The following is a 20,560-nucleotide window of genomic DNA, read 5'->3' as shown; positions in this document are numbered from 1 at the left end:
AGTTCCAGGGAGGGTCCGGCTGACAACGGATTTTCATATAACGGCGGCGGAGAGAGCTCACTTTTGAATCGTCCAAAACACACACTATGAAACATCCAGATACCTCCATACTGCTCGTCTGTACTGACCCAAGTGTCCTGAAGCCGCCACATGGAAAAGTTGTTTGGAAAAAATTAATTTGACCTCTGTTTTAGCCTTGTTGTAGCAGTAGCTCCCAGTGGCTCTGTTGATGTTTGTGCACATGTGTGAGATTTGCTGTGAGATGTTCGTTCGTCGTTGTAAACCATTGGATGTTTGATGTAAACCATACAGTATATGATGTAAACACGGAAGAACATCAACAGAGCCACTGGGAGCTACTACTACAACAAGGCTAAAAACAGAAATCAAGTTAATTTTTCTGAACAACTTTTTCATGTGGCGGCTTCAGGACACTTGGGTCAGTACAGACGAGCAGTATGGAGGTATCTGGATGTTTCATAGTGTGTGTTTTGGACAATTCAGAAGTGAACTCTATTCGCCGCCATTATATGAAAATCCGTTGTCAGCCGGACCCCCCCCTGGAACTCCAAAAGCGTTGATGACTCTCAAAGTTCTCCAAACCCTTCCTTGGCATGACGATGAGTAGAAAATTGGTGAATTATCGATTTTGGGTGAAGTATCCCTTAAAGTCAGGAGGAGGTTGTGGATCGATGAGAGCGGGTTTTGTTTCCCACATTAAGACAGAAATTTAGGTTGTTTCTTTCACCCATGAGCATTAAACAACGTTAACCATGATGTTGTTATTGTAACCATCCAATTGACTTTAGTTGCGTTCAAGATGAGTGGACGCTGTTTTTACAGCATTGTCCGTCCCACAGGTGACCGACTTCTTTCATTTTTGTGAAAAATCATTCAATTAATTGGTTGCAATAAGAGTGTGAAGAGGATTTCAAGCAATTTAATAAAAAATGCTCAAGAATAAGATCTCCAACCCCACCTTTAAGTAGTTAACCAAGACATAGTCCGTTACTATGTTAACCATAGCAACAGTCAGTACAGCCTCGTGTTTAGGTTAAGGTAACCGTGACAACAGATGTCCGGTACACATGATGCCGTCTCAGGAGACTCTCCTATGGATTGTATCAGTGGGTTTAAAACTGTGACCTATACAGTCGTCTAAGGTTTAAGGGACATGTTGGACATGGTCCAGCGCCAACGTGTCTGACACGTCTGACCTTTTATGTTCCAGTAGGACAATGAACGTATTAATGAACAGGACTCGGACTTGGAGCCCAGAGGTCCCCGTGGACGAGACGCTCTGTTTGATGTGACTGTTTCTCAGCTTTAAAGAGACTTGAAATGATCCTAGAGACAAAGAAAACTAATGTAGAGACACAAAACTGAGTTGCAACTGGGCACAGAGACGTTGAAAACTACCACAAAGAGATTAAAAAAAAAAAAAAAAAAGACTGCAAAGGAGAAGAAAAATGACCAAAAAGACGTCTCTGTGACTCTTGTTCTTATGTAAGAGCATAATCCATAATCCGTCCATGTTAAAGGGACAATGAAAGCCCCTTGTCATTAACACATAGGACACAACTCAGAGAAAAGCTAACACTAGGAAAGGTGCATTTTGATAAATGTATATTTGCCCTATTTAATCCATCTACACAACAATATACAACTCACATTCTTGTGATCATTATCAAACATTCACAAGTGTATTTAGATAAGTACTTTAAAACACGTTGTTGTTGTAGCTGCTTTGTAAGTAGCTCTGTCGTCTTGTGCAGCGGTTCTCAATCTGTGGATGTGGAGTGTGAGAAGATTGATGAAGATCTCCTTGTTTGAACTTTGACTAATAACTGAAATAAAAGCACCTGAGACGTTTAGTCTGTGCGGAGGAACTCGTTTCATTTGTAACGTGACGAGAGACGTCGATAATTTTTTCTTGTGAGGGTTCAAAGGCCAAAAAGGTTTAAAACATCTGGTTTGTGCAGGTCACAACTTGTCCACCAGAGCGTTTTGGAGTTGTTGGATTGTGTATTTGATGAGTTTGATGAGGGAAACCAAGAAATCCCATGAGCCTCCGTAGCGTAGCTCTCAGCAGCTCGCGGCTCTGCTCCGCCATTCTAAAAATAACTTGCACCGACAATTAAAGGTAACGAACCTACTCCTAAAACTATAGGGATTATGGCAATGGGCCAATTTGCCAAAATGTTGAACTATCCCTTTAAATGTAAACGTCTTAATAATGTACTTGGACTACCTTGCACTAAAACAAAGGGAAATGTTTCTAGTGTTGGTTTTTAATAGCATATCATGCTATTATTTTACTGGTCCGGCCCACTTGAGATCAAATTGTGCTGTATGTGTGAGTTTGACACCCCTGCTTTAACTCAAAGCTTTAGCAGAAGTACATTTTTCAGAGTAGGAAGTGCAGTGTGTCTTGATGAATCCAAAACTCGACACACTCGGGTACAAGTGCATCCAGAATTGGACTGGAGTAAATGTTCTGTGTTGGTTTCATCTCTCTGATGTCTCTGAGCCCCGGCACCGAGCGGTCGAGCCTCCACCTGCGAGCAGCACACGGAGCGCCGTCCTCTGCTGTCAGTGACTAATAGCGAACCATTACATGGCTTGGCTCTGGTGTGTGGACCTACTCAAGCAAGTTTCCCTGCGTCCAGTTTTCTCGCTGTTGCTCAGGCAACAAGCAAGCAGCGCCGTCATTACTGTATATAGCATCTCTAACTGAGGTTCTGGTAGAAACCGGCTCTGGGCTCGCTGTCAAAAAAAAAAAACATACAGTAAAACTCTGTTCATGTCCCCACTGCACCGTGGACACTGTGACATATGTTACAGTTTGATGGTGCTTAGAGTTTAACTGACATTCACATTACAGAAGTATTTAATGCCATTAAATCATTTTACATTATTATAGATGCTTCTAATAATATTTATGAGCTCAATCCATCCTTTTATCTACACTAGAAATATAAATTAAACAAACTATATAATTTCCATCATCTTTAAAGAAGATGACAGTCGCCAGTTCAGATGTTCTTACATAAATCTAAATCTAATTTTCATAATATTCAGTTTTTACTTTATTATAGCAGATTGTAAGGTAATACTTTTACTTTATGGGCCCTGTGTTTTTATTTTATTTTATTTTTCCAAAGTGCTCAATAACTTCAGAAATGGTCGCAGCCTGAAGCACTTGATTGCACTGGTCTTACTTGATGGAAATATCTGCACACATTTACAGATAAATACCAGCTAACGTCTTTAAAAGACATTATAAAGAAGGTTTCCAAGAAATTAAAATTATAGCGTTATCATTGTTGTTTAGAAATAACCTCCCTGCCTATAAGCAATTGTGCTCGACCTGGATGGAAAACATCATGAGGTCGAGGAAAGAGAAAAGAATCCAACTGCATTTACACTGAGCCTTTCTTTTTTATTCAAACTAACTTTATTATTCTTTTCCTAACCACAAAAAACAAAGGGAGAGTTGAGCTGTTAATTAACCAATGATATGTGGAAAAACTACTTTTGCAGCAGCAAGGAATTGTGGGACGGCATTTTCTCCTCTTCTTTCTTTCTCTCAAGTGAGGTTCATTGAGAAAAAACAGGAAAGGCAACACCAGCAGGATGAAAGTTGTGATTTACGGACTGACGATCGAGGCCGAGGTTGAATCTGAGGATGTGTTGCTCATGTTCTCGTTGTCTTCTGTCTCTCACGTCTCCGTCTCTGTGTCTCTGCTCTGTCTCCTCTCTGCTAGTGACTATATAATCAAGGAGAAGACAGTGCTACTGCAGAAAAAAGACAGTGAGGGCTTCGGCTTCGTGCTGCGAGGGGCCAAAGGTGAGAGACGCTCTGATCACACGTGATACAACCGGTGATGTGTGCAGTGCTGACGCCTCCTCTCCTCTCCTCTCCTCTCCTCTCCTCTCCTCTCCTCTCCTCTCCTCTCCTCTCCTCTCCTCTCCTCCTCTCCTCTTCCTCTTCTTCTTCTTCTTCCTCTCCTCTCCTCTCTTCCCTTCCCCTCCTCTTCCGCCCTCTCTTCTTCCTCTCCTCTCCCTCTTCCTCTCCTCTCCTCTTCCTTTCCTTACCTGCTCCTCTCCTCCCTTCCCCTCCTCTCCTCTTCCTCCCTCCCTCTTCTTCCTCTCCTCTCATCTCCTCTTCCTTTCCTTTCCTTTCCTGCTCCTCTCCTCTCTTCCCTTCCCTTCCCCTCCTCTCCTCTTCCTCCCTCCCTCTTCTTCCTCTCCTCTCATCTCTTCTTCCTCTCCTCTCCTCTTCCTCCCCTCTTCCTCTTCTCTCCTATTCCTCTCCTCTCATCTTATCTTCATCTCCCCTCTTTCTATTCCTCTTCCTCTCCTCTCTTCTACTCTTCCTCCCTTTCTCTTCTTCCTCTCCTCTCTTCCATTCCCCTCCTCTCCTCTTCCTCCCCCTCTCTTCTTCCTCTCCTTTTCCTCCCCTCTTCCTCTCCTCTCCCTCTTCTTCTTCCTCTCCTCTCTTCTACTCTTCCTCCCTCTCTCTTCTTCCTCTCCTCTCCTCTCCTCCCTTCCTCTCCTCTCTTCTTCCTCTCCTCTCCTCTCCTCTCCTCTCCTCCCCTACCATCACGGCGTCTCCAGCCCAGACTCCCATCGAGGAGTTCACTCCCACCCCAGCGTTCCCTGCGCTGCAGTACCTGGAGTCAGTGGACGAGGGCGGCGTGGCCTGGAGAGCCGGACTCAGGATGGGGGATTTCCTCATCGAGGTACCGACCGTCACGATTAAATAAAATAAAATATATATCAAAAGTAAAAACAGCAGCAAATCAAAGAGAAAAACAGAAACTTGTCCCAATCCTTTGAAAAGCTACTGTAAAGATTTCAGTCCGATCGTTGAATAAAATGTGTAGAGGTACAAATAATCACTTCATCTCTTTCATCTCCTGTTAGTTTTTCTCTCCTCTTCTTTGTTGACACAGATGTTCGATGATGCTTTTAAGAATAAAAATGAAACTGAAAACAGGTTTTTTTAAAAAATAAAAACCAACACCATCACCTCCAGCGGTCGGTCAGTAACTCTCACGTCTCTGTGTCTCCGTCTCAGGTCAACGGTCAGAACGTGGTGAAGGTCGGACACCGGCAGGTCGTCAACATGATCCGGCAAGGCGGCAACAGCCTCATGGTTAAGGTTGTCATGGTGACCCGCAACCCGGACATGGAGGAGGGTTCGAGGAAGAAGAGTAAGTCGTGTTTACGTAAAGCTGCGAGATCTGAATCGCAGGAGCCGCAGTTTTTTAGGTTAAGCGTGTCGCGTCGTTGTGCGTTGTCAGCGCCGTCAGTGTTGTGTTGCTACGGAGACGCTCTGGACAACAAATCATATTATCAAGACGTAGCAAAACAAGCATCATAAACATATTTTTCTTAAGTGGAAATGAAGCAAAACTCACCGCTCACACTGAAATCTCAGTCACAATATCTGCAAATATAGTTGCAGTATGAAGGTTTTTTTAACATGCTGTGCAGTTTTAGTTGATGATACCTGAGCCAAAAGAGGAAAAGAAATATCATCGTTACGTCGGCCCTGCTTCTCCAAGTCCTTCATTTGGTCTGCAGTCGAGCTACTAAACATACAGTTCCCATTTTAAATGATATATTTCAATTGAACTTTTAAATTCAGTCATTTATGTATTTATATAATTTATTCATTTTAGAAACTGCAAAATAATGAGCTTTTACATTTATTTTACTTGCTTTATACTCTATAATATTACTTATTGCGGCTCTCCAACTCCAAGTTATTATTTGATTTTCTCAGTTGCATGTAAACTGGGACAAGGACAGAAGTTTGATCAGACGCCAAAAATCGAATATTGAGCATAGCTCGATTAAGCTGTGCATGTAAACGTACTGAGTGTGAACAGTTTTCCTGATCCCTCTCCTCCCTCCATCTCTCTCCTGCAGTTCCCCAGCAGAGCAAGAGGCTGAGCACTCCGGCCATCGCCCTGCGATCCAAGTCCATGACCTCGGAGCTGGAGGAGATGGGTAAGAAAACAGGCTTTGATTAGAAAAAAACAACTTTTTATTTCAGGGTGGAGACACAGAAAGAGAAAGAAAGAGAGAAAGAGAAAGAGTAAGAGAGAGAGAAGCAACAGATGTAGACAAAGGAAGAAGAGGGAGGAGACTGTGTAGAAAATAGATGTCGATGATGAGGAATGATAGAAACAGTGTGAAACCAGAGTGTTGGGGGGGGGGGGGGGGTTGTTAAAGATGCTGAAAGTGAGAAGGAGAGTTTGAGCGAGGGATAAATTTAGACGACGAGTAAAGAGGAAGATGAGGAAGAGGAGGAGGAAGGAGAAGGAGGTGGTGAGCGACAGAGAGACGACGACCTGCCGCCGCCGCCGCCGCCGCCGCCGTGGATGACGGTCTCAATGCATCTCACTGTTCTTTCAGAGGTTCCACACTGTCACTTCCAGCACCCCCACTACAGGTAACCCCACCCAGAGAAACAGCGTCGCCCCCCCGACCCCTCGACCCCCCCGCCCACCAGCATCCACCCTGTGACCCCCCTCCTCCTCTTCCTCCTCTTCCTCCCCCTTCTCTTTCCTCTGACCCCCCTGCACTCCCCCACCTCCCCCCTCCCCCCCCGTCGCCACACTTGCTCCCTGGCACAGCTTTGACCCCCCCACAGTGTCCACAGAGCGGTCCGCCTCCGATCAACACACACACACACACACACACACACTTCTACTGCACACTCAGAGATGGACAGAGTACTAGTCGACCCCAGTACTTGAGTAAGAGTACAAATACTACTGGTCAAAATTTACTCTGTTACAAGTTAAAGTAGCTCAGTCGACATGTTACTCGAGTACAGTAAGAGTAAAAAAGTACTTGCTTTTAAAGGTACTTAAGTATCCAAAAGTACATGCTTTTGAATTTACTTTAAGTAAAAGTAAGAGTAAGAGTAAATTTCTTAAATGAATTTAAAGACCTTTTAACTCTTGTTTCTGAGAATGAACTCAAAGCCCGCAGAAACACCTATAAAAACAAATACGTAGATCCCAGTGGAGACAGTGCACTGTGATAGGACACAGCTTGTGTCCAATAGTATTTTAGAAAGAAAAAAAAAAGAGCAGACCTGAAAGTAACGAGTACTTTTCAGTCTTCCTAGAAATTAACTCTAGTAAAAGTAAAAATATTTGTCTTGGAAATGTATTCAAGTAAGAGTAATAAGTACCAAAGAAATCTAATACTCAAGTAAAGTACAAATCCTCTGGATATGTTATTAAGTACAGTACTCAAGTAAATTTACTCCGTTACTGTCCACCACTGTACACACTTCTACACACACACACACACACACACATGATGACAGGTGTTTGTTGCCAGGGTAACACTACTGGGGGGTACTGTACAGTTGAACTTTTTTTTTTTACTGCGTCTTTTGTTTCGTATCTGAAATGAAAACGCCGTCTTTGATTCATTTGGACGAGATCATCACACCCAGGATAAAATTATTGAGATGAGTAATTTTTTGAAACACACACACAAACACAGACACACACACACACACACACACACACACAACTTTGTTCTAGGTGCGTCGCTATGGTAACAGCATTATGTGTGGCTACGCTTATGCCATCATCTATTTGAGGCAAAATAGTGGGAGGAGAGTGCAGAGTGAGGGTCAACGCCCCCATTTGCAGATCAGAACGTCGGCCAGTGTTTTTTTTTTTTGTTGTTTGTTTTTTTAATTGGTGGAAAAAAAAAAAACATCCATGATGCTCTCTGTCACCGCCACTGCCACCGCCGCTGCCGCTGCTACTGCTGCTGGGAATCTGCTGCAGGGCGTCGTCGCCAGCCGGTCTCAGATCTGGTTCTGGTCCAGGGTGTAGAGATCAGCCCCTCGCTTCACCCCCTCGCCCCCCCCCCAGTCTCCCCTCCTCACCTGCCTTATCTCCGTGGTGTGACCTCACCTGACCAGCACAAAGCATGAGCACCTGGTCTGACAACACAGGCTCCAGTTCCCTGAACCCCCCCTCGCCCCCCCACCCCCCCCTTACACTGTGATAACACAGACCATAAAACACACAGTAACAAACTTAAAAGGGATAGTTCAACATTTTGGCAAATTGGCCCATTGCCATAATCTCTATAGTCTTAGCAGTAGGTTCGTTACCTTTAATTGTCGGCGCAAGCTATTTTTAGAACGGCGGAGCAGAGCCGCGAGCTGCTCAGAGCTACGCTACGGAGGTTAATGGGATTTCTTGGTTTCCCTCATCAAACTCATCAAATACACAATCCAACAACTCCAAAACGCTCTGGTGGACAAGTTGTTACCTGCACATTCACCACGCTATGAGATAATACCAGAACGTTACCAGACAGAGTTGTTTTCGAGGTAAATGTAGAGACTGCTTGCTGAAAAACTGTTCCCGACGGGACTGTGCATCAGCGGTTTCGCATGAATTTAGCTCTAAAACAACTCTGTCTGGTAACGTTCTCTTATCTCATAGCGTGGTGAATGTGCAGGTCACAACTTGTCCACCAGAGCGTTTTGGAGTTGTTGGATTGTGTATTTGATGAGTTTGATGAGGGAAACCAAGAAATCCCATGAGCCTCCGTAGCGTAGCTCTGAGCAGCTCACGGCTCCGCTCTGCCGTTCTAAAAATAGCTTGCACCGACAAATAAAGGTAACAAACCTACTGCTATAACTATAGGGATTATGGCAATGGGCCAATTTGCCAAAATGTTGAACTCTCCCTTTAAAAGAGCTAAAGTTAGTTTACAACAACCACATTGCATTGGTACTGAACTCACTGCAGGAAGAACTGGCTGTTCATCAGTTTCTGTTAAATTAATATATTATGAAATAAATCAATTTTAATAAAGCGATAAGAACAGAACAGTGGAAAGAAAAAGAGAAAATATAAATAGTCAGGTAAGGCAACAGACAGTGACAAACTGTGGTGTAGAGTGAAAATATAAATCAAAAACTATAATTGTGTGACAGGTACCAGGACATAATGACAGTAACAAATATAATCCATCAAACCACAAGTTTTTCTTTTCACAGAACCAAAATACTTCTCCAGATATAAACACAGTGCATTGTTCATTAGTGTCAACTTTTTTACAATTTAATCTTCCCAACATTTGTTTTTGCAGCATTTCAACCATCCACATATTTAAAGCAGAAGTAAGCAGGATATTTGTGTTAATATAAGTCTTAAATAGTTATATCTTCCGACGGGAATTACTTATATAGAGTGTTTGGTCTGAAACACGGGTCTGTCAGTCACTCTGCTCTGCTGTAAGCCGAAGAGAAAACTTTCCTTGTATCCTACAACCTTTATCCAATGAGGAGAGAGAACGGCATAAAGGGGCAGTCCTCTCTGTGTGTGCAGCCAAGGGATGCGCGTTAATGTGGTGACGTAGGGACGAGGGCGGGGGCTGCTAACTCAATCGGCTGACAGGAAGTTAGACAAAACGACCGGATCGCTTACTTCTGCTTTAATGTGGATGTTTGACATATCCATGCACATTTGGCCAATAAAAAATGAATAAAATTAATTACCCCAGGAAAATTGATATTGATGAATTGATATTTGTACTGTCATAAATTGTTACTATAATCTGGAAATCTGATCAATAATTAACTAAATATCAGTATTAACTTTAACTGAGTAGAGGTTGGAAATATTCACACTTGCGCCATATTTAATGCACCATTAATTTTAATTTAAACACATTTATTCACAATGCACCAAAGAGAAACGTACAGTGTCTAATCTACTGAGGTCACTGTGATTTCCAACATCTTGAATATAGTGAACTCAAAACAGAGACACAGACAGAACAAATGTTGTCACTTGTATTAAAGACAAAAACAAAAAAAAGACGGATAAAGCTCATTTCAGTATTTGTACGTTGGCTGATACTGTAAGTGACGGTAAACTTGCAGAACAGAAACAACTTTGCAATAATTTATAAACAGATGTCCAGCTTTTTATATTTCTCCTTCATCAAAAAAAATCCCTAAACACCAATATCAATATCAGCCACCAAGATCCACTCCGTTGAGCTTCACACATCCCATAATACTTAACTTTTTAATCAATTTGATTGAATATAAAACACATTTAAGCAGTAATCGTCCCGTGCTCGCTGCCCGAGACGTGGTGGCTTTAATTCGCGCTCTTGACACCTTGTAACTCAGATGCTGGAGGCGTCGTTGCTGTCGTCGTTGCCGTGCCTCCGTCTGGATCAAGGTGAGAGCGGCACAATGTGTGAAGATGAAGCCGTGTCAGCCGCGGCCATATGCTTATTCAAATGCATTAGAATTCATTTAGCTGTGACGTCCCATTAAAAACTATCTCACCTCTGCGATTGGTGCAGTGTCCCGGTTCACCTAGAAGTCATGCTGCAAGATAACAAGGACATTAAAAGGGAAGTGGTTTGTGCAGCAGAGCACTTCAGTCCACACACACACACTCTTGTTGTTGTTGTTGTTGTTTTATGCCACAGGAGGTCAGTTTAACATCTGAAGAACACGTGTTTTCACAAATCTGTGAGTTACTTTTCCAAAGGATTCACGCAGCGTATGTATAAATACAAAAAATAGAGTAAGAAAAAGGAGAGAGAAAAAAAGCTTTCATGCTTGGTTTAACCATCGGACATTAAAATTTAACTAATGTTCAATTAAGCTCAATAAAATGCACATTATGAAACACAATGGGTTGAGTATGAGCACGGCAGATAAGCCAGTACACACACACACACACACACAACCTTTTAAGGGTCACCTTTAATTCCTCCTCTTTACTCCCTCTTTATGGACTTGTCCCTTTTACTGTTCACTGGTTTAACCACTAACTCTGTCCTCTCTCTGTCTCCCCTGTCCACACGTCTCCGCCGCCGCCGATGACATCTTTAACCCTCTAACAGTGGAGAGAGGTGGGAGTCGGCTTCAGACTAATTCCTGTATTAATATATACTATGTGTGTGTGTTGTTAAGAGAGTCACACTGTATGTATAATATGTATGTGCAGCATATTTACTGTATCAGAAGCGTGCACGCCTCAGCTGTCTCCGAGCGTGCGTGGGTGTGATGTGCGTTCTCTTACATCGGAGATCGAAAACATAAAATAGATGAATAAATAAATAATAAAATAAATAAAAAAAACCCAGTGAGGTGACTCAGTTTGTCAAGCTCCGGGGGAATATGATTAGTATTCACTGTAACAACACTATCGCACTTTCACTCCTGCCAAAACTTTAAGTCTCCTTTTGTCCTCCTTCCAGCTGCTACGCCTTGGAAAAAAAAATCAGGTACGCTCCGGCACACTGTCGCTGAAGTGCGTCGTGTTTATGTGCGTCCACAGTGACTTGGCACTTAGCAAGTTATACTCACTTTTCTTTGTATCTTCTTTTTCTTCTGCTTTTTCTTCCAGAATTCGAATCCTCACAAGTTACAGAGAAGAAGAGGACGGTCTATCAGATGGCTCTGAGTAAGGCAGCTCACCTTTTTGTCTCTCTCTTTAACTCTATCACTCTCTTTCCCATCCGCCGCCGTCATGGAGTGCGTCCCCCTTTCCCACGATGTTACTGTCCATTTTTCTGTTTCATTGCTGTGTGTCCCTCTCCTTCTTTTCTGTCTCTCTCTTTCTGTCTCTTTCTCTCCCCCTCTTTTTTTTTTCCTCTCAGATAAACTAGATGAAATTCTTGCAGCAGCTCAGCAGACAATCAGCACCAACGAGGCGCCGGGGACACGGGGACAGGGGCCGAAAAGAGACAGGGGGCGAAGTTTCTATGGCAATGAGGTGTGTATGTCATCATCAGGTTGAGTTTTAGTAAAATACAGCCTGAAATATGAAGCATACATTTTATAAAATATGAAAGAATTTCACTTTTAAAACATCACAGTTCGATATTATTTGGTCTAAAAGTAAACAGATATTATCACTTGGTCTTTTTATATACAGCAAAAACCAATGACAGAACACCAGGAGCATTTTTCACATGCACATAATGAACATAATGTACTGTGTATGGATGTTTTACATGTACATGGCAGCTGTCACAACTCCCTTGCCCAAGACAAATTTCCCCCTGGTGGGACAAATAAAGTTTATTTGATTGATAAACAATTTATTTTCTTTCTTTTTTTAAGTATTTTAATAAAAAAAGATAAAAACAATGATAACCTGAACTTATAAACCACTTTTCTAAAATATGTGCCAGAAAATTGTTTGACAAAAGCAGCAATAAGATCAGAATAATGAGATCAAAAGGTTTCAAAGTGAACCAACCTGACTTCATTGGGCAGATTAATCCAGAGCCTCGAGACTCTGACTGCAGACACACTGCAGAGATCACAGAGCAGAATGTGCAACAGGAAGTTGATACTCATTGTACCGGCGTCTTCGGTTTAGTATGATGACTTTAAAATGTTAAAAAGTGAAGAAGTGAAGTCCTGCACCAGCAAATATGTCACTTTGACTTATTTGAACCTGCAGTGAGTGATATTTTTAGCATTAGCATTGATTTACACATGCAGCACATTATCTCATAGCGTGGTGAATGTGCAGGTCACAACTTGTCCACCAGAGCGTTGTGGAGTTGTTGGATTCTGTATTTGATGAGGGACAGGCAACCTGTACCATTCACCTCCATTGTGTTCACTGAGCAGCTCACATCTCTGCCCCGCTGATCTCAAAACAACATGCACCGATAATTAAAGGGCAATGAATCTACTGCTACAGTATGACTCTAGGAATTATGGTGATAGGCTAGTTTGCCAAAATGTTTAACTATCCCTTTAAGTTGAACGCACCATTAGTCCTTATCGCAGTGGCCGGGGTTCGGATCCAGTTCAAGGCCAACTCCCCTTTGTCTCTGTTGCATTAGAGGCAAACACATTAATTAAAACACCTTCAAAAATGACTCATCTGTTTACATCGGCCATCTTTTTATTTTTATTATTAAGAGAAAAGTATTCAGAGACCGATAAAACACTGAATGCGAATAAAAGATTTGGTAAGAGATCCACTGAAACCAGCTCCTGAGTCTCCGTCACTTCCTGCAGTGTGCATGTGTTTTACAGTTTCTCCGTGTTTTTTTTGTTTTTTTTCATTTCCAGGCGAATTACGGGGATCAGTCCGGGATGGGGATGATGACCTCCGGGTTGGGCCTTGGCTACGACCGCGGACAGTTCATCTCAGGTCACGGCCCACCGCACGGTATGCTGCGGCAGAAGTCCATCGGTGAGGCTGTCTGTTTATTCCTGTCTGCCCAACCCCCCCGCCCCCCTCGCTCCGTCCCCCCCAACTGTCCGCCTGTCTGTCTGTCCTCTGGACCGGTGGAGGTCTTTACACTGTGCTGACCTTGTTTGTCTGTTTGGCCAACGGTGTCTTGTCTGTGGACAAAATGTGCTGCACCCTGCTGCGCCGTATCTGTAGCGTATTATTATTATTATTATTATTATTATTATTATTATTATTATTATTATATTATTATTATTATTATACCTGTTACTGTACTGTCGTCTGATTCTCACCCTGCCGCTATCTCCTCTACGCAGCAGCGCCACTAATCTCCTTGTTTTATTCTGATGGCTTATTTTCTGCTGTGTTGCTCACTGAGGCTTTGCTAACTCTCCCCTTAAAGGGATAGTTCAACATTTTTGGCAAATTGGCCCATTGCCATAATCCCTATAGTTTTAGCAGTAGGTTTGTTACCTTTAATTGTCGGTGCAAGCTGTTTTTAGAACGGCGGAGCAGAGCCGTGAGCTGCTCAGAGCTACGCTACGGAGGCTCATGGGATTTCTTGGTTTCCCTCATCAAACTCATCAAATACACAATCCAACAACTCCACAACGCTCTGGTGGACAAGTTGTGACCTGCATATTCACCACGCTACAGAGTTGTTTTTCAAGCCAAATGCAGAGACTGCTTGATGAAAAACTGTCCTCAACGGTAATGCACATCAGCGGTTTTGCATGAATTTTCCTCTAAAACAACTCCGTCTCGTAACGTTCCGTTATTATCTCATAGCGTGGTGAATGTGCAGGTCACAACTTGTCCACCAGAGCGTTTTGGAGTTGTTGGATTGTGTATTTGATGAGTTTGATGAGGGAAACCAAGAAATCCCATGAGCCTCCGTAGCGTAGCTCTGAGCAGCTCACGGCTCTGCTCTGCTGTTCTAAAAACAGCTTGCACCGACAATTAAAGGTAACAAACCTACTGCTAAAACTATAGGGATTATGGCAATGGGCCAATTTGCCAAAATGTTGAACTATCCCTTTCAACACTGACTCTGGTGACCATTAAAAACCCAGAGCTGCCAGCGTCCAGTGTTTGTTGCAGAACGTGAATCTCTAACTCTTCATACGAACAGACATGAGAACGGAGGACAGACTCGCTGGCAGGTCGATGGGCAGGCAGATTCAGACAGACACTCTCATATTTTACCCTCAGCTTTCCTTTTTTTTCTTTTTTTTTTCTGGCTCCATTTCCTCCGCGCTCTTATTCTCCTGTTCATCTGCCTCTTTACTCTCACTCCTCTCCATCTGCACCATCTGTACTTGGACGGACGCGTTTCATCCTCGTTTGTTTTCTTTCTCCTTCTTCTCCGTTTTGTGAATGCTTTTCCTGTAGGAGTGCCCGAGGAGGAGAAGCAGTTCCTTCATCCTCCGACCATGAAGTTTGCTCGCAGCCTGTCGGTGCCCGGGCCGGACGACATCCCGCCTCCTCCCACCACCGCGCCGCCGGACCCTCCGTTCTCCTCGGCGCCGCCGCTGGGCTGGAGGGCCAAGTCGTCGCAGCAGCCGTCTGTCTCCGTGTCCCAGTCCACGTCCACCTCGGCGCACTACCAGCCGTACTCGCAGTCCGTGCACTTCACGCACGGCGGCAGGGAAAGGGCGGGTGGTGCTGCCGCCGCCGCCGCTGCTGCCGCTGCCGACGCCGCGACCTCGTACGCGCACGCAGCCGCCCACACCGCTCAGAGCAGGACTGCCTCGCGGAAGGTCGCCTACACCGGGGAGGCCGCCGGCGTCGGAGCTGGTGGTGGTGGTGCAGCGGCGTCGGCGAAGGCGGCGGGTCTGAGGCGAGGCTACAGCACCGCCGTCCCTCCCTCCAGCATCGCCACGGTGATGCCGCAGCAACAGCAGACGGCCCAGAGCCAAACGCAGCGAGCAGACCGCAGCGCAGGCGCCGGCGGCGGAGCGGGCGGGCCCAAAGGCGCCCGGCGAGGGAAGGGCCCGCTGGTGAAGCAGTCGAAGGTGGAGGACCTGCGCGCCGGCCAGGGGACGCTCGGCGGCAAAGGCTCGGTGGAGAAGAGTTCGATCCCCATCCCCACCATCATCGTCAAGGCGCCGTCGACCAGCAGCAGCGGGCGCAGCAGCCAGGGCAGCAGCGTGGAGGCCGACGCTCCGGCGCCGGGGGAGGGAGACGACGGCAAAACGCCGCACGGTCCGCCGCCGTCCACGCCCGCGCCGCAGCCTCCGGCGCCGCCCTCGATCCCGGCGCCGCCGCCGCCGTCCATCCTGCCTTCCATCCGCGCCCAGGAGAACCTGGACTTCACCAGCCAGTTCGGAGCGGCGATTGTCGGCGCGGCTCGCCGGGACCGGGAGCGTTTCCACGAAGCGCGCAGGAAGAGCGCGTCCTTGTTCATGTCCGCCGAGGAGGACGTGAGTATCGGCGACGGCGTGACGAGGACGCAGGCGTCGCAGCAGCAGCTCAGCACGCAGGCGGAGAGCGCGTCGTCGCGGCTGCGTCCGTCCAAGTCCATCGACGAGGGAATGTTCTCCGCCGACACCTTCATCCACCACACGCGCAGCATGCCGCCCGCCTTCGGCCTCCCCGAGTACTCGTCCTCCGCCCTCGACTACCAGCCCAAGTCCGTTCCCACCGACTTGTACACGGCAGCAGGTCGCCAGGCAGCCGCCGCCGCCGCCACGACCACCTTCATCCACCCGCTGACGGGAAAAGCCCTCGACCCCACGTCGCCGCTCGGCCTCGCCCTCGCCGCCCGGGAGCGAGCGCTGCGGGACGACACCCGGCTGAGGAGAGGCGGCGAGCATCACTTCACCCGCCAGATGTCCAGCGTGGTGTTTCCCTCGTCCGCCAGCGTCGCCGCCGCCTCTCAGCCCGTGTCGTCGTCGTCCGCAGTGGCGGCAGCGCTGTCCTCCAGCTCCTCCTACCTGGTCACGTCTTCTTCTCTGGCCGCCACCACGCCCACCGTCGGCCGGCCGCCGTCGCCCAGGATCCTCCGGGGGGTCGGCGGCGGGAGCGGGAGCGGGTGGGGCGAGGATGGCGGCGGCGGCGGCGGAGAGAGGGAGCGGGAAGGCGGCGGGGCGAGGGAGGGGCTGAGGGTTCGCTTCTCCGAGGACAAGACGGTCCACACGCATCACTACCAGTCGCAGCCGTACCAGCCGAGCTACAAGGAGCGCGAGCGCGAGAGGTCGAGGGAGCGCGAGCGGGAGCGGGAGCTGTCGCGGGAGAGAGAGCGAGACAAAGAGCGGGAGGGTTACATGAGGCGGGCGGAGCAGGCGGCGGCGGCGGCGGCCGACAGCGCCGCGCAGCAGCCGCCACGGAGGCCGTCGTTCCTCAGGATGGAGAGTCAAGCCGACGCCTACATCCTGTCCCTCACGCCGCCCTCGCCGCCGGCCACCGGCGCCCAGCAGCAGCATCATCATCAGCAGCAGCAGACGGGGGGCGGGAGCGGTGGGTCCGGCCTGATGGTGCTGCCGCCGCCGGCGCCCTCGGTCGACGCAGACGACGAGTTCGTCTACGCCGACCCGCTCCCGCCGCCGCTGGAGTTCGCCAACAGCTTCGACCGGGGGATCGGGGCGATGTCGGCGTACGCGCATCATCACGGGATGCTCCACCAGAACAACCTCGCCTCCCGCCAACAGCAGGTTCCGCCGCCGCCGCCCCCTCCCCCTCCTCCGCCACCGCCGCCGCCGCCGCCTCCGCCGCCCCTAAAGGAGCCGTTTGGCGGCGGGTTTCCTACGCACACGCCGCTGCCGTCGCCTCAGGCCGGCGACTCCACCGCCTCCAGCCTCACGTCCTACGACAGTGAGGTGGCGAACCTGACTCAGTCGGCCCCCTCCCCCTCCCAGACCTCGCCCAACCCGCCGCCGCCGTCCTCGCCGTCCACGCTGCAGCCGACCTCGACAGCGGGACCGCCTCCGCCCCCGTCCGTCTCGCCGCCGCCGCCTCCCGGATCCTACCACCACCGACCCTTCGCCATGTCGCACCCGCACCACCTGTACAACAGCACTCACGCCCCCGGCCGCTCCTCTCCCACGCCGCCCCCGCACACGGTGGCGCCCCCGCCGGCGTACCGCGGCGGACCGCCGGCGCCCTCGTCCACCGCCACCTCAGCTCCACATCGGGGTGTCGCCTCCCAAGCCACGACCGCTAGCTGTGCCGCTACAACCACCGCTGCTGCCACCACAACAAGCACCTCCACTCAGCTCTACCAGGAGCGAACGCACGCCACGCACACGACATCATCGTCCGCCGCCGCCGCCATCGCTCGCCGGACGGGGGAGCACCACCGCCCGCCGCCCGCCACCAAGAAAGGAGAGTCGCAGGAGACGGTGGTCGACTCCGGGATCGAGGAGCTGGACAGCCGCAGCAGCAGCGACCACCACCTGGACTCCATCTTGGCTCTGAGCGGCGTCCGAGGCGACCGGCTGGACCGCGGCGAGAGAGGACGGCTGGGCGGCGGCAGCGGCGTGGCGGGCGACTCGGACCGGGCGGGGGACTTCCTGGAGTCGTACATGAGCTACCTGGACGGACAAACGTTTGAGATGCAGAACGCCACGGCGGCGGCGTCCACCTACCCGAAGGCCAACCGGTTCAGGGACGGGGGTCGCGCCGGGGACCTTCACCGACAGACCAGCACGGCGCCGGCGTCCTACCACCGCCGCAGGGACGAGCAGGACGACGACGACGGCGAGGAGGGGATGGGGGACGACGACGACGGCGGCCAGGACGGGTACGGGATGAGGGACATGCAGAATCTGGGACGTCCCACTTCGCCGTACTTCGACCGGCCGCGCACGCCGGAGATGAAGCCGCTCTGGGGCGACGGCGGCGGCGACCAGTCGGCGTCGCTGCTGGAGGGCAAGAAGATCTACCCCCCGGCCTCCAGCATGAAGCCGAGCATCATCAACGAGCTGAGCAGCAAACTGCAGCAGCGGAGCAAAGACAGCTGGAGCAGCCAGCGGCCGCTGGGCAGACACAGGTAACGACCTCACCTGCTGTCATGTCATAGATATACATACTGACTAGACGCCGCGTTCCTAGGCAACTCTATTGAGTGGAATACGTCAACGCAGCCGCCATCTTGGTCCGGGGGAAGCCGTGTCTACTTACTGCACTAGTCAACAGAGGCAGAGGTCTATCAGCCATTAAAATCGCCATAACTCACCGAATATTCAACCGATTTTCAAGCCGTTTGGTTTATTATAAATGTCAGACATATATTTATGATACAACAACAAAAAACATTTTTTGAATTTTTTTTAATAATTTTTATTTTATGTATTAAACATAGATACTCAGACACACACCCACATGCATAAATACACTGAAATTTGTTCTACAAGGGTCTGACCGGGTCTGACTGCTGGTCAGACGTTTATTATGTCTATGGTCAGAACCCCCGGACCAAGATGGCGGCGTTATTGACGTACGCTGAGAAGCAGAACGCGGCATCTAGTCAGTTTATATCCACCTTTTTCCGAACGTCAAAAACGTAGCCTGTTTACCGGTTTTGCCCTTCCGGTGGAATGTTATGTTTACGTTTCCATGGTTTCAGTAGTCGCGGTAAATGCATGGATTTTTTTTTTTTTTTTCTTCCAATGAAAATCTGTAAAACGCATGGATCATCACACCAGCTTTTAACAGTGGATATCACACAAATTGACATTTACCGCAACTATGACAACGACTGAAAACCATGGAAACTTAACCGTACAATTCCACCAAACCGGCAAAACCGGCTTCCGGGTTTGCCCATAGATGACGTTCAGAAACTTGTGGATATCTATGACCTGCTGTGATGTCATCGTCCAATCGTCCACCTGTTGTGACATCATCGTCCACCTCCCATGATTCATGTCTGTGACACAAACCGTCTGTTTCTATGTCTTGTTTCTGTGTCGACACTGTGTAAAACTCTCTTTTATTTCTCTGGCTTCTTTCATGTGTTTCTCTCAGAAGCAGACACAGGTAACGGAGACACTTACACACTTCTTTTTTTTTTTTTTTCTTCTTTCAATAAAAACTTTGAAAACTGCTTTAAAATTTGTGACAGAGAAAGAAAAGAGGAAACATGTTAAAGGGATAGTTCAGCTTTTTTTTTAAAGTGGGGTTGTATGAGTTACAAATGGCCCTTAAGTATAATATCTGCAGAAGAAAGGTCTCTGACCCCCCCCCCCCCCCCCACTGAGAAACACCGGCGCATCCTGCTGCACGGAGACACAGGCAGTCCTTGGCCATTTGTACCTCATACAGCCCCACTTCAAAAAAGCTGAACTATCATTGTCGAGTTGACTGGACCACGTGTCCCTCTGTGCATCTCTTTGGCTGTCTTTTCACTACAGGCGTTTATGCCCAATTCCGATTTGTTGCCTATATCCATATTTTTTCTATTGGAATGACCCATATCTGATATCTGCATTTACACCTGCTTTTTTTGCGCGAATGACCCCCATGCATAGGAAGAGGAAAAGAGCTGGCAGCTGCAGGGAAATACTGTCATCAACGCTATCTACGCATTATTGACGACGTAGCCTACGACTGGCATTGCTGGGGAATAACGTTATCCCGATCTGTCTGTTTAGACTGCAGTTGCAGTTTGTAAACAAAACATTGAAACTCAGCCCCTCCTCTCGGGCTGAGCTGTGTAGCCTCCTGCCCCTGACAGCAGCAGTTGTCAGGACCGCAAAGGAAAGGAAATACAGTCTGAAAGAACCGTTGGAGCTGTGGGCCGACCAACACCGGGAGCCTCCGTGTATGTTTTTATGCCGTTGTGGTGAACTAAGAAGCGGGTGTTAGCGGCGGATGCTAACCGCTAGCGCTAGCCGAAGTTAGCATCGAGCTAGCTCACTACAACGGCCCACATACTTGTTACCAGTGTCGGTGCAAAAGACCAAAATACAGGCAGGGGGAGGGGGGCTGCAGTGCAGACACAGCCCCCACCACACAGGACTAGAAGCCCATAGGTGATGATTAAGACGGATTTCATTTGTATAGGTCTAATGTTTATTTTTGGGCACAAAACTCCAGACCCAACCTTTTTTTTATTCATTTTTTTAAAGAAATCTTACCCCTTTTTCTAGAATTTTTGCCACTTTTTTTCTAGAAATGTTAAAACGTTTTTGAAGAAATTGTACCACGTTTTCCCAGAAATTTTTCTAGTACTTCCAAAAATTCATGCCATTGACCCTAATTTGAATGTACATTGACTAAAACAATAATATAGGGGTCCTTGATGTAAAAAGGTTTGAGAACCACTGACATAGAGGATAAAGAATTTTACAAAGTGTCCGCAGCGATGTGTA

General features: G+C 48.0%; 1 protein-coding gene across 1 annotated transcript in view; it reads left to right on the top strand.

Annotated features, from left to right (window-relative positions):
• shank1 (SH3 and multiple ankyrin repeat domains 1) overlaps positions 1-20,560 on the top strand; it is an 88,476-nt gene that overhangs the window by 62,221 nt on the left and 5,695 nt on the right. The window contains exons 16-24 of the mRNA XM_085783581.1: positions 3,768-3,850; positions 4,621-4,745; positions 5,084-5,219; positions 5,941-6,021; positions 11,287-11,313; positions 11,436-11,492; positions 11,689-11,804; positions 13,124-13,247; positions 14,640-18,237. Of these exons, the coding sequence (XP_085639707.1) occupies positions 3,768-3,850; positions 4,621-4,745; positions 5,084-5,219; positions 5,941-6,021; positions 11,287-11,313; positions 11,436-11,492; positions 11,689-11,804; positions 13,124-13,247; positions 14,640-18,237 (4,347 nt within the window). The remainder of the gene's footprint in view (positions 1-3,767; positions 3,851-4,620; positions 4,746-5,083; positions 5,220-5,940; positions 6,022-11,286; positions 11,314-11,435; positions 11,493-11,688; positions 11,805-13,123; positions 13,248-14,639; positions 18,238-20,560) is intronic.

The sequence above is a fragment of the Trachurus japonicus genome, chromosome 8 (genome assembly GCF_045865225.1).
Source record: "Trachurus japonicus isolate A0001 chromosome 8, Traja_1.0".
NCBI lineage: Eukaryota > Metazoa > Chordata > Actinopteri > Carangiformes > Carangidae > Trachurus > Trachurus japonicus.
This window is presented reverse-complemented; position numbering and strand designations above follow the sequence as displayed.